The following is a 14876-nucleotide window of genomic DNA, read 5'->3' as shown; positions in this document are numbered from 1 at the left end:
GTGCTGGTAGCAAGCTATAATACACTCCAAAATCCATTTTAATAACCTTTGGGTATAAACTGCAGAGCCTTTTGACCTGTCTGCAAATGAAATGTACAATCTAAGGAATGATTTAGTCCTACATAGATAGAAGGATAATGCCCTTCTGACATCTAGAGTATGGAGTACAGTCTCCACGTTGGACTTGTGCAGTTTCAGAAAAAAAACTGTCACGTAAGTGATCTGATTCAGATGAAATTCAGAAGACATTTTAGGAAGAAACCTGGAATGTGGCCATAAGGAAACCTTATCCTTGTAGAAAACTGTGAAAGGAGGTTCTGCCATTAAAGCCCCAATCTCTTCAACTCTGTGGGCTGAGGTAATAGTTACTAGGAAGGCTGTTTCCATAGACAAATTTGATAAGCAGCAGATCACTACCCATTCAAAGGAAGGCTTCCTGAGACCTTTAAGAATAAGATTAAAGTCCCAAACAGGGGTAGGGCTTTTCAGCAGTGGAAAGAAATTTCCCAGGCCTTTCGTGAACCTTACGTTTGCAGGGTGAGAAAACAGGGAGAACTTTTCAATAATGGTATAAAAAGCTGTTAGAGCTGCCCGATGAATTTTGGGAGAACTAAGTGACAGCCCTGTTTTCTTGAACTGAAAAAGGTATTCCACAACAAGCAGAAGTGGGCCAGATTGCTGGACAGTGTCCTGGAGTTCACACCAGTGACTAAATTTTCTCCACTTCTGAAGTATTTCTAGTAGAATCTTTCCTGCTGTTTAATAATATATACTGTACTTCTGCAGAACAGGATGACTCTAGCCCCACGAACCATCGAGGAGCCACGCCTTGAGGCAGAGAAGGCTCAGACTGGGATGCAGCAGTCAACTGGGATAGGAATGGAGGAGTGATTGGGAGATGTATTGGTGGACAGAGAGCTAGGTGGAACAGGTAAGGAAACCATGCTTGCCTCGACCATGTTGTGGCTATTAGAATGGCTCTGATCCCATCCTGTATGATTTTGTTCACCACTCTGAGGATCAAAAGCATCTGGGGAAAAGCATAAAACAGCTTCCCCATTCCAAGGGAATAGGAAGGTGTTCCCAGGGAATAGAAACCTAACCTTCCCCTTGAACAAAATATGTGACATTTTTTATTCCTAGTTGTTGCAAAATGGGCCACTTCTGGTAATCCTCAAATCTGAAAAATGCTGACCAGAACTTGGGGATTCAGCTCCCATTTGTAGTCTTGGGGAAAATACCTGCTGAGAGCATCAGCCGTGACATTTTGTCTGACCGGAAAATACATTGCAAAATTCCCATGTGATGTTTTATGTACCAGTTCCATAACCTTATTGCTTCAGCACAGAGGGAAGGGGAATCTCCCTCCTCCATGCTGACTGATACAGAACACACAGGCCACGTTGTCCATCATGACCCTCATGGATCTGTGCCTGATGAGAGGCAGAAAATGAAGCCACCCATTTCTGACCGCTGTGAGCTCCAGCAGATTGATATTGAGGGAGGTTTCCTGGGGTGATCATTTCCCCTGTACTGTGAGAGCATCCATGGTTATGGTTACCGTTGGTGTTGGTTGCAGAAAAGGAACCCCTGCCCCTACATTGTGATTTCACCAGTCTAGGGAATGCTTTACCTGCTGGAGAAGTGACACCTGCTTGTCTAGGATGTGTTTGTTTGGTGAGTAAACTGATGAGCCATCCCTAGGCACAGATGATCCATGCCTGCTGATGCGGGGGCGGAGGGGCACAACCGCAGAACAGCTTGAGTTACGACCCCCTGGCAAGGAGCAGCTCCTCCATGCTGCTCCCAGCTGTTCCTTTGCTCCTGCCTCTCTCTGCCTGGCACAGTTCATCGGCTCAGCTGCTCCGCAGGGAGGGGGCCCAGCCCACCATATGACTGAGCAATCTGGGGGGGCACATGCCCCCAACGTGTTGCCCCTACTGCTAGAAATAGCAAAGATGTAACCTCATATGTTCGGACACAAAGGTACAAGCTGCCACGTAATCGAGGAAATGAAGAAAGTTTCTGACTCAAGTCTGAGGGCTCTTTTGAATAGTTCTGACAAGCTTTGATAATGTTACAAACTTGCCCATGGGAAGGAAGGCCTTGGCTACTAAAGAGCCAGGGATGGCCCTATAAATTGTATGATCTGAATGGGGGTCAGTGTGGATTTTTTCACATTCATCTATAGGCCCAAATCTAAGAACAGGGAAAGTGTTTTTGCATGGCAGATGACACCTCATGGCATGACTGATCCTTGGAGCAGTCGGTCATTGAGGTATGGGAATACTGTGATCATCTGATGATGCAAGTAAGCAACCACCAACAGACCCTTTGAAAACACTCTTGGATCCGAGGAGAGGCCAAACAGGAGCACCCGACACTGAAAATTATCCTGGCCTACGAAAAAATGCAGGAACCTTCTGAGGGACCGGTGTACTGTTATATAGAAGTATGTGTCTTAAAGGTCCACGGCTGAAACCAATCCATTGATTTTAAAGAAGGAATTATAGCTGCCAGAGTCACCATTCTGAACTTCTGAGACTTTATGAATTTGTTTAGGCGTCTGAGATCTAAGATTGGTCTCCACCCCCTGTTTTTCTATGGTCTGAGGAAATACCTCAGAGAGAAAGCTCTCCCCCTGTGCTGAGCAGGAACCGGTTCAACTGCTCCTAACCAAAGAAGGGAATTTAATTCCTGTCTTAACAGGGAGTCATAAGAGGGGGTCTCTATAGATGGATGGGGAAGGGGAACAAGGAGGTGGGAGGGCAGTAAAATGGATTGTATAGCCCAATGTTATCACTTCTGTCACGCTGTCTGGAGTGGCTCATGACCGAGAGTGCCAATCTCATGGTAGACTGTCAAAAGCAGGGCAGACACCCCAAACTGGTGGTATATTCTATAATTAGATTTCACCAAGCCAGGAACAAATGTGAACTCCTAGATCACTGTAAGAGTCTTACCTTGGAGTCACAGACAGTTCCATTGGGCACTCCAGTCTATCTTGCCACCCAAGCAAGCTGGACTTAGTGATACATATCACTTACACAAACAATCACAAAATATTCAGGTTGCTCTCAGTCCCAAGAAATCAGTCACTCAGGCTGAGGTGCTTGAAAAGGAACGGAGGGTGGTTCGGCCATGCAGCCTAATATAGCCTTGGTGTGAGGCACAAGAATATCAATGGCGCATATGTGGGCTGAAGAGATGCTACTAATGAAAATCTCCTATCAAAGGTGTTCATGCACCTTAAGTGAAGCACCCAGAGGCACACTACTCAAAGAAGAACATGGTCTTCCCATATAGGTCATTAAGTTTAACTCTGGATCTAAAACAATGTTTTTAAGATGATGTCTTGAAATTTTCCCTGCTTCCCAATTCTTCAACTTTCATAAAGAACTAAGATGGAAATTAAGGTCTGAACTAGTAGATTTTCCCTGTGATATATATAGTACCTCAGAAATATCGAAATGAAACTCCAAAGTTTTCCCTGGCAGTTCCTTTGAAGCACTGTTCCATACTCGATGTATTTCCATTTTCGAAAGATCACTGTGTTGGTAGGAAGGTAAAACCAGGCTGGCAGAGCGAGAAACTACCAACTTCAAGATGTTCAAGGCTTCTCTCCAGTGAATGCTCTAGAAGTAGATATTGTTTTTGTCAAAACAATTTGAAAGAAGAATTTACATCAATTAACAATACCTTTACAGCCACATTATTAACCACGAATCTTAACAACTACTAAAAGTGATGACACACAATTAAAGTAAGTTAAATACTGAAATCATTCATAGATTTTGGAATTCAGTACAAAATTGAGTTATAGAAATAGTGCTAGTAGAATAAAGGTGTTTTTTTTAAAGGATTGGACATTTTTGTAAATAACAACTGCAGTTAAACGAGAAGGATAAAATTACAAGGACTATCATCAACCCTCATACTTCAGAGTATGAATTAATTACCAGCTAGGTCAGGAAGAGATTTCTGCCATGGTATCATGGTACAGTTTTGCATTTACTTGCAATTAGGTACATTATTATTTATCATTGGTTAGGCACAGACAAGGTGCTTGCACTGCAAAAGACAAAATGAGAACTCCTTGACCTGAAGTATTTTATTCTAATTAAAGATTTTATAGTGGGTTATGAAAGTTTTACATCTTACTTTGGCACACGTGGTATTGGCTGCAGCAGAGACAGAGGGAGAATATTGACTAGGTATTGTGTGTCAGTATGGTAATTCCTAAGTTCATATATGAAAGTTTAATATTTCACAGTAACTACTGTTCAATTCATATTTTAATACAAGGAAGATACAATATTTACCTGCACATATTTTTCAATTGTCTTTAACACTTCCATGTTAAACTGTTTAACAGGAATACCTGACAAGTCCATATAACTAAGAAGACTGTAGATCATCTGCAAGAGGGACTGTTGCATGCTGGGAAGCCCCTTTTCTAGTAGCTATGAAAAAACAAGTGAAAATAACTGGATTTTGAAAGGTTGTTTCTCAAAGAAAACAGCACCAATATCAGTCAGGTACAGACAGCATTTCCCTAGCTGAAAAACAATAATTTTAGAATGTCTTGTTACAATAATTAGTAATGATGTTACTAACAAGACAAACTACAAAAGGTAAATTATGGAGTCTGGAGCTAATTAACTATGTTCTGATAATGAAACATAAAACTTCTTGTCTGCCCAGTACTCCTATTCTAAGCTATCCAGAAAGCCCGTACAAGGACAGAATAAGCTGGCAGCTGAAATTCAGAACTTAATTGAGAGAGACATCCAATAAAGAATAACCAAATATCTTTTAATTTTTTCCTTGGCTGGAATTCTGAGGAAAAGGTTGAGGAGACACAGGCCGAAAGAAATAGACCACCATTATTCAGACAGCAAATTATATTTACCCAATAAATTTCACTACCAATGCCCTCCAGCGATAGCTTCCATGGAAACACATATTCACTGGATAGGAAGATGGAATGCCTGGTCTCTCTCATGGTAGAAATTAATATAGAGATGAGCCTAAACGAAAACCCTAGCTTTAAATATTCCCAAATTCTGGAATGTTTGGATCTGCATCCAGGAGTACAAGATCTTGATTTTGCAAACATGATTATGCTTAACCTGGCGTATGTGAGTAGTTCCATTGGCTTCAAAGATTACAGCCTTAAGGATTTGTGTGTCACATGAATAACACATTTCTGATCTGATAATTTTCTGTTAGTGGCTTCTCTCTTCATTCGTTGCTAACAGGTAATACCTCCTGCATGTGAAAGGTGGTCTAATGTTGTTGGAGGCCCTAGGACTAAGCCCCACCTTTCAGCTCTGGCTGCCAGAAGAGATCTCCCAAAGCTGCAGAAATACTCCAGCAGTCAATTATTAGCATTAAGACAACAATCTGATATGATATGTAAATAAACTTAAGATCATTATATGTCCAAGTCTCCTTTTAGAGAAAAATTTCAAATTTTACAAATTTTATTCCAGTCATTTCCCAGACTAGTAGGTTGGGTTCAATGAGGAGAAAAGCTCCTAGCAGAAAGAAAATAAGCAGGTAAGAAATTTTTCATTCTGTAGCACAGCTTCTCTCCTCATTCACCAATAATGGGAAGTAGTAAACAATAAATCACAAAAGTGGGGGGAAAGAAGCAGAGTTTTAATTATTATTACAGTAGAATATTAAGCAGAAACAAGAATTCCCCCCATATAAAGTAAGAGCTGTATAATTTAAGGAATTATTTGGGAACCGACCCAGCAACACTTTCCTATCACAGGATGCCTCTGCAGGGGAATAGAAATCCATGTTGCAAATCTTCCTCAGATTAGGCTCATATCCTTTTACCCACAATGTCACCAGAGACCTCACAGAGTGAGCTTGACTCCTTTGTAAATGGCTTCCTAGCATGCCAACTGGTGCAGGATTTTAACATTGTGCCTGTAGGAACACTGAGGTCCTAAGGACTTGGCATTTTGGACAGGATGAGATGAACAGGGTACAATTGGCATGTATACTCCATATGCTTGAAAAATATCTTTAGAGCTCTAAGAATGCCCATACATGCCACAACCTTCCAAAGGGGTGCAAAGGGTTAGAACAAAATGACGGGAAAACCCTATTTACCAGTAACTGTGGAAATAAAAACTCATCTGAAGAGAAAGGCTTCTGGAGCAGTACAAGTAACTTTTTTCCTCATGACAACAGTAGTGTGGTTCTGTATTGACAGAGGAACTAATTCCAAACTTATCTTTTGAAGGTGATGGCAACTAAAAAAAGGCAGCCACAGGCTTGTCTAATCTGTTATTTTGATTAATTTTGACACCTGATGATACTCAGATAAGGAGTCTGATGTGCCTGCCTGAAGAACCCACTTTTCCATGGTGCTTGGTTGTAGGACTCCAGTGAACCATCCTGGAGAATCTCTAGTGTAAATGAAAAGGAGGACTTGTGGCACCTTAGAGACTAACAAATTTATTTGAGCATAAGCTTTCGTAAGCTACAGCTCACTTCATCATCGGATGCATCCGATGAAGTGAGTTGTAGCTCATGAAAGCTTATGCTCAAATAAATTTGTTAGGCTCTAAGGTGCCACAAGTCCTCCTTTTCTTTTTGCGGATACAGACTAACATGGCTGCTACTCTGAAACTAGTGTAAATGAGATCACCAGAACTTTGTGGTTACTATTATTGTTTATATTATGGTAGCATCTAGAGCCCTGGACCCGTAGGGCTGGGCACTGTACAAACAAGACAACCTTTGCCTCAGAGAGCATTCAGTTTCTCCTCACACAAAAATGTAATTTGACCAGATCAATCATTGTAATTTCCTGGTTGAATTCTGTCTGGATACCAAAAAATATCTATGATGCTAATGGAGAAACTCTGATAAACTACACTTCTCTTCTCATGTCCATCCTGTTAACTGTAGGTTGTCCAGATCTAAATCAAAGAATTTGAGAGGACTGGTGTTTTCTGCAGGTGCAATGGAGGTTCCTTAGTTGTCTATCAAATCTGAAGTGCTTTCTGGGCCAGTGGTGGAGTGGGATAAGGTGGGACTTCAGTTCTGCTTTTTCCTCTTTTCTGCATGCTTTATGTGAACTGTCTTGAAAAACAGCACATTCTTCTCTACCCAGGATATTATTTCCTTTATCACAGAGAGGTTCTGATATCTGCTTATCTCTTGGCTTTGGAAAGGATATAAACACGCATGCTTCAGTCTTAAGCAAACCTCTAATGGGAAGTAAAAAGAAACTTCTCCTATGAACACCATAACTGCCCACTACAGGGTTTCTTGCACCTTCCTTTGAAGTGACTAGTGCTGGCTATTGTCAGATATGATACTGGACTCAATAGACCACTGGTCTGAGTCCATGTGGTCACATTTATATGTTTTTGTTCACACATGCATCTGATAGGGCTGTTGAAGAGAACTAAAAGGGTGTACTCTGAGATTTTGGAAATCAGTCTCCAAGTATGCTCCCCATACTGCAAGACTTGCTTCCATACTGCATATGTAAGGGGCTACAGTGAAAATTGGGTTGGTTTTCCGCAAGTTGCTCATACTTACCTGCCCACAAAGGGATATTTGGATACGACCTGGGAATGAAACCTAATTTGCATGGTCTCTGCTGAGTGGTTCCATGTATTTAGAAGGAACTGGAAGTACATTTTGAGAAAAAGCATTCAGGGATTGACCCAGTGCATAGCACCAGCAATCTGAGCCACCGTGATGGCAAAATTATTACCAGGTTCATGCCTGGGTATGAATCTGTTCAAGCAGCTGGCAAGCTGTGAATGGGTCTATTTCTCTGGACAAGGCACTGATTGCTATGTTGTCTCTGCCTGAGCCTTGCTGTGACTACTAACAGCCATTTTTTTCATTACTCTGGGTATAAAGGGTAGAGCAGAAAGAAGAGTCCTGTACAGGAATTGAGAATTCACACAAATGCTCATTTTCTCTTTGTCATACTGAGGATTTTGTTGCTTTGAGAAGAAAATGCATGCAGGTTTCAGTAGGAGCTTCTGCTCCAGATTCTTCCCTCTTAGGGGAACAGTCCCTTCATAAACACCTTTGGTGTTGACAGTGACCAACGGATTGCTATGTTGGCTTTGGTAGTGAGGGTTGAGGCCCCGTCTCACTCGGGTTCCTTTATTTGGCATACAGTAAAGCTATGCTGAATTGATCAGACTCAAGCATAGGAGGTGAGGATAGAGAGGTGGTTTTCAAACTTTTTTTCTGGCGACCCAGTTGAAGAAAATTGTTGACGCCTGCGACCCAACAGAGCTGGGGATGAGTGGTTTGGGATGTGGGAGGGATTCAGGGCTGGGGAAGAGGTTTGGGGTTCAGGGGTGAGGGCTGTGGGGCGGGGCTGGGAATGAGGGGTTCAGGGCTTGAGTGTGGCTCAGGGTTGGGGCAGAGGGTTCGCGTATGGGAGGGGGTCAGGGCTCTGGGTTGGGGGTGAAGGCTCTGGGGTGGGGCTGGGGATGAGGGATTTGGGGTGCAGGAAGGGCCTCAGGTTTGGGGGGCGCTCAGGTCTGGGGCAGGGGGTGGGTTGCATGGTTGGGGTAAGGGCTTACTTCCGGTGGCTTCGTAAGCTGGGGTGCAGAAGAAGGCTTCCTGCCTGTCCTGGCACTGTGGACCATGCTGCTCCCTGGAAGCGGCCAACAGCAGGTCTGGTTCCTAAGCAGAGGTGCGCAAACAGCTCTGTGTGGCTCTTGCCTGCAGGCACTGCCCTCCCAGCTCCCATTGGCTGGGAACTGGCCAATGGGAGTGCGGAGCCAGTGTTTGGGGCGGGGGCAGCACATGGAGCCCCCAATCCACAGTTTGAAAACCACTGGTATAGAGCATACCACACATCCAAAGTTACACAGCAAACCTCTTCCTCTATATATATTTACACATTACATTTCACGATACAATATTCATATACATTGCAACATTTGAGATTGGCTTGGTTACTTTGTAGGTCAAGCTTATCCATTGTTCATAGCACCAGGGTGTTCCTGCTTATCTTAGTTAGCACAGACATCCTGACTCCCACATACTGCTTATTAAGCCCTAATTTTCAACTTAACCTTCTGTTCACCTTCCCAATTGGCCCATTAAGAAGTGAGGCAAGATACTGATGTCAAGCCAGGCCTACAGTCCATTGGCATGGAGCCAGAATATGGAGAAGGGAAGGGCAAAGAGAGAGACCTCTTCCTACCCATCAGATTCTGAGCCCCATTCCTTGGCAGACTGAAAACTAGACAGGCACAATTCCCATTACACTGCAGCCCGAGGCAGGGCTGCGCAGGAGGAATAGGCTTCTCTGCTGGTCCAGACATGCTGCGGGGTAAGGAAGGGGCAGGGTACCTGCTACAGAGCACTGTCAGAGGACCCCTGTAAGCAGAGATGCCCCAGCACACACTTGCCTCTCAGGGTGGGGAGGAAAAGGAGAAAGGGTTTAAATCCTGACATTTTCCCCACTTGCTCATTAACAATCTGAATTGCTGTCTTACAAAGGGGATGCTTGCTTTTGCCTATTTGGAACTCAGAGTCTCTGGCATTTGCAAAAGTAAACCCTGAGCAGGCTGAGAGGTGTTCCCCTCTCTATGGGAATTGTCATGCTCCTGGTTGAGCCTCCCATGGTGGTGTTACAGCTTTGGTTGGGGGTTGAGGCCCTCCACACCTCTCTGACTCAAAGCCACATGCTTTTTGGCAGAGCGAGGGTCAGAGGCTTTATGGCTATAGGGCACCGTTATCCTCTCTAGCCTGTGACCTGGCAGGGGGAGGGTCAATGGCTTGTGGCAGCAGGGCACAGCTCATGTTCTTGAGACTGTATCCCAGCAAAGTGGCAGCATGACATAACTTGCCCTCTCAAGCTCACGCCCTGGCAGAGAGAAGGGTCATCGGCTTGTGGCAGCAGGGCATAGATAGCCTTCTCAAGCCCATACCTCAGCAGAGTGACAGTCAATGGTTTGTGGCAGCAGAGCATCGTTTACCCTTGGCAGACTGAGGATGATGGCTTGTGGCAGCAGGGCTCAGTTTATCCTGTGAGGCTCTTGGAAAGCTCCCTATAGCTCCCCCTGGACTTGGCTGGATGTTTGCAGGGCTTCTCTGCTCCCACAGTGGAGGGCAGAGGGTGCTCACTAGAGAAGTGTTGAATTGGAGAAGCCAGAGGATTGGAGCCTCAATACTCCACTGATTCCTCACCTCAGGGGAGAGAGAGAGGAGCTAGAAGGAAGTGAAGTCATGCATGACAACAAATAAACATGAAAGTTATAGAAAATGGTTGAGAAAATCTGAACTGCCAACTTGTTCTGCTGCCGAATGGGGCAGAAAATCTGGTGGCCTGAGCAGAAGAATGGGGCTCCAGCTTGGAGTCTCCAGCAACATTAGATGGCCTCTGAATTCTGCAGGCAGGTGGTATTACCCATTACTGATGAATGAGGAGAGAAGCAGCGAATTCTCTCTGGAGTTAGAAGAATGCATTTGGATCCATTAGGCATGGATATTTATAACAAGAAATGGATTGTTATGTAACAAGCAGTTTAGGTCAGATTGTGCAGCCCTTACTTACGTCCCATTGAAAGGAATGACAGAAAATACTAACTCCTGTAAGTGTTCACCAACACGAATAAGGATGGACAATCTAGCCCAAAATTATAAACTATAAAAAGTTGACAAATGCATAAGGTAGTTACACACTCTTTCTTTGTACTCCAGTTCTGGATGTAGTGGAAAACCCTATTTATTCATGGGCAAGCACAGCTTTAAGAAGTAATCAACTTGAGGACTTTACTTGACTTTGGATATGTTTTGCATTAAGTGTTTAATTTTTTCAAAAAAGCATACAGCAAAATTCTGCTCTCAGATCTGCACTTTGAGTAAGAACAGAGGATAGGAGATCTCTAATGAATAGCCAAGAGGCTATAGCCCTTCAGTTTGTCTGTCAATAGAAGATGGAAAATGGTTTGGTTTTAAAAACTTACCTCAGCCAAATATGTAACCATACTCAGGGTAATGTCGGCGAATGCTTCATGGAGGTAACGGCAAACCACATTTACCCAGGTAGCACAGTCTCTTGTATAGCTGTGAGTTTTATAAAGGGCCATCACATGTGCAAGATTTGATAGCTTAGGGTTCTTTTCTTCCAAACAAGCCTAATTAAATATGAATGTCACATTATGCTAAGAAAAAGTCAAAGACATTCACAAGACTTAATATGATGTACAATGTACCAAATAAATTTCCTACCTGAGCAATTCTCTCCGCTATATCCTTACAGAACTGGTTTGGGCTATCAAAATGTTGAATTAAATGAGGCAGGAGACACAAGACATTCAGTGGGAACCCTGGTACAGAACAATACAATACAAAGTGGATATTTGATGAGAGGACAGGAATATTAGCTGTCTTTTAAGCAATATTTTGCTAGCAGCTATAATCACAAAAGTACATTACAGTGATGTTATATAGACTCTTTCAAATTGTTCAGACCCCATATTTCACCTTAAGACTGTTGTATCAAATTAAACATAACATCTATTAAATATGACAGTGTGATGATGTCATTACAAAGAATGGGACTGATTCTGCAAACATTTACTAACATACAAAGTGCGTACTACCAGGTATAATCTCATGGAATTAGTAGTAGTAAGCACTGCTACTAATCTTAAATGTTTGCAGGATCTGGCCCTACACCTCAATATCCAAAATTCCAATAATACTGGAGGCATTTTTAGTATAATATATACTGCTAATATATGGTAAGAGAAGGAGGAGGTAATAAAATAAAATGTTGGGCCTGATTCTCAGCCCCATTTCCCTACATTTTATACTGAGTGGCCAAAAGAGAAAAGGGGCGGGGGGGGGGGGAAGAGGGAGGAAGAAGATGTCTGCAACTGGCCAACTGAGAATTCCCCAAGTGAGGGGAATTCTGAATTGGTAGAAAGCTAAAGCAAAATTTAGATCTAAGTCACACAGTTCTTCCCAAAGTATGGCGGTGTTTGGAAAAAAGATTTTGGTTTCAGACCTTCTCACGGCTCTGAATATAGCAGCCCCTCCTCACCCCAAGAAAAAAGAACTTGAGGTTTTATTATAGAAATACTGAGAAAACTTCACAGGCCTTGCTAGGTTCTATAACTAGAAATAAAATGTGAAAGAATATCCCTGTACAAAAATGGCATCTTTCCTGCTCCCCTGATATTGAATAGGTGTGCTGAGACCTCAGACTATCATGCTGACCAAAACTGTCTCATTGTTTCCTTGTACTCCCCCGTCTGTATCCATCTGTTGTCTCTTGTCTTATATTTAAATTGCAAGCTCTTTGGTGCAGGGGCTGTCTTTTTGTTCTTTATTTGTACAGCGCCTAGCACACAGGAGTCTTGGTCCATGACTGGGGTGCTGAGGTGCTATGATATTACAAATAATAAATAATAGTAATAACAAAAGAATTTCCCTTTAGTTGTTTTTTTGGAGAGATCTGCAATGAGTATAAATATGTATTCATTAAAAAATGCATTACAATTTGTACACACAAAAATAAATTTATATTACATAAGGTGACATAGGTATTTTTAAGTAGCATAGTGAGGTTTTCATATCAAACATAAAAACAATTTCATAATCAAAATGTGAAAGGCAGAAAAAATTGGCTTTACCTATAACTTGAGAGGAATCCACCATGGATACTCGTGACACAGGTGTCAGCAAACTGAAGAGCTGTAACGTGAGGTCAGTGGTGGTAAGGGAAGTGAATCCTTTTAGCAACAGCTGCTGCAGCCCCAAGAAATCTGACCACTTTAGCTGTCCTTGTAACTTTTCTAACTTCTCCCTATTTTCAGCTTTATCCAGTGGCAAATAAGCCAGTAGTTTATTCAACAATCGTAAAGCCATTAGATATTCAAATTCAAAATCAGATTCCATCAAAGCTACAGCAACCCAGAAGATGGTGGCCAACAGGTTGGTTGGATTGTTAATATTAGAAGGATCAGTGAGGCTGTCTTTTAGAGATGATGAGCTCCTGGTTTTAGAGGAGAGGCCTTGCTGGGTGCATGCCTGAATTCTATCTAGTGTGGCACTGCGTGGTGGATCTGAGGATCTGTCCACAACACCAAACTTTTTGGGTACAGAAAAGCTTCTCTGGTGTCTACTTCGTTCAGCAGTGGCTGTGTTACCACTTACAGCCCCAGGATTCACGTTCAGCTGGCCCGTACTCTTCCGATTTGCAGTCAGTTTAGTGCTTGAAGTTAAGTCTGGTGATGATGAACTAAGCAAAAAATAAATAAATATATAAATAGGATTTTATTATATCACAAAGCAGCAATGTAGAAAATAAACTAGTACAAATAAAAAGGAAGTAAACCAAGAATTTATCAGAAGATAAATAAACAGTTAAAAAAAACAGTAAACAAACACCACACTGTCTGTTTTACTCTCCCACAGATTTCTCCATATAACCTAGAGACCCCAACTGAGAACAGGGCCATATTGTAATAGGCACTGCACAAACACAGAGTAAGAAACAGACTTTGCCCTGAAGAGTTTACAATCTAAATAGACAAGGCAGAAAGTAGGGGGAAGGGAAAACAAGGGGTGAAGTGGTTGCTGAAGGTCATGCTCTGGGTCAGTGATAGTGCTGGGATTAGCACTCAGGTCTCCTGAATCTCAGTATCCTATCCACTGGACCCGCTGCAGGAGTTATTTGGTATAAGTCACACTTGTAGAATTACTGGCAAATTGACCCTGTGGAGGGAGGAGTATTGGCCACCATGGGTGAATGTATGCAGCTAAACCAATGGTTGTAAGCAGAAACTTAGAAATGTTGCATTATCCCTATCCTGTCATGGAGCTATCAGGGCTCCCCTTAGAAGTACTGTCCCTTAGACTCCATGCTGCTATCCTAGCCTCCTTTCAGGGAGGTAGACTGCACACTGGAGACTTAGCTGGCGTTTCAAAGAGTTACAACTGCCACATGGATTACTGCTTGGAATTCCAGGCAGTCCTTATTAACTATTTATATTCTAATAGCACCCTCAGTGTTTAGGTATTGTTCAAAGACAACAGTGAGACAAAGTCTCTGTTCCAAAAAGCTTATAACCTAACAATTTACAGTGCCAAGGGAAGCTTGCTGTACAGAACAGCTACTTCCCGGCTGCCTCCATTCTTACCTCTGAAATGCTCTACTCACAAAACTGCAAAGCCCCTACTCTGTGGTATTCTCGCAGAGGGGCTTACACAGTCACTAGGGGTAGAAGGAAGGATGGTGTTATCCCCTTCCTTCCACAATTTGGGGCCATTTCTGTTCCATTTTGCTCCCTTCTGAACTGTGTAGTCAAGAGGAACATGTGACTCTTGGTTTGGAATATAAAAGACTATAATATATTGTAACAGCACCACCCCAGAAATTTTACCCACAAACTTTTATGTTGCCGAAAAGTTTTAGAATTTAAGGAGATCTCTCCAGGGACACACCCAGCTCCTACTACTGCTAACGGACACCACAGACAGACATTAGCCTCCCCTTGGTGCACAGATCTGTCACTGGTTGTGCTTTAGAAGGAGAAAGGTTTGCCATCCTCTCAACCTTGGAGGGCTCCCAGTGAGTTCAAGGATGCACAGCTGAGAAGGACTGTGCGTGAGAACAAGAGCAGGGGGTGCACACTGTTGAACATCCTCAAACCTGAAAGGAAATCTGTGTGGCCTTTTTTCATATTGTGGAACCCCTCTTCATAGGAGGCTCCACAGACATCTGCTTACGGAGGTTGTCAAGGAAGGGGAAACATAAAGCAGGTGCAGAGGCATAGGGCCTCCTGAGGACCCCTTGGGACATCTGAGTTCTGAGGACAGAATCCCCTATTTTTTCCACAAAGGTGACAAATCCT

At 42.9% G+C, this 14876-nt stretch overlaps 1 protein-coding gene across 11 annotated transcripts in view; it reads right to left on the bottom strand.

Annotated features, from left to right (window-relative positions):
• Window positions 1–14876, bottom strand: part of FRY (FRY microtubule binding protein) — a 372765-nt gene that overhangs the window by 53014 nt on the left and 304875 nt on the right. For all 11 annotated transcript variants that reach the window (XM_073341316.1, XM_073341299.2, XM_073341325.2 and 8 more), the window contains 5 exons: window positions 12654–13261; window positions 11245–11342; window positions 10980–11150; window positions 4323–4463; window positions 3456–3635 (listed from right to left, as the gene is read on the bottom strand). In XM_073341316.1, the coding sequence (XP_073197417.1) occupies window positions 3456–3635; window positions 4323–4463; window positions 10980–11150; window positions 11245–11342; window positions 12654–13261 (1198 nt within the window). The remainder of the gene's footprint in view (window positions 1–3455; window positions 3636–4322; window positions 4464–10979; window positions 11151–11244; window positions 11343–12653; window positions 13262–14876) is intronic.

The sequence above is a fragment of the Lepidochelys kempii genome, chromosome 1 (assembly GCF_965140285.1).
Source record: "Lepidochelys kempii isolate rLepKem1 chromosome 1, rLepKem1.hap1, whole genome shotgun sequence".
NCBI classification, from domain to species: Eukaryota; Metazoa; Chordata; order Testudines; family Cheloniidae; genus Lepidochelys; species Lepidochelys kempii.
This window is presented reverse-complemented; position numbering and strand designations above follow the sequence as displayed.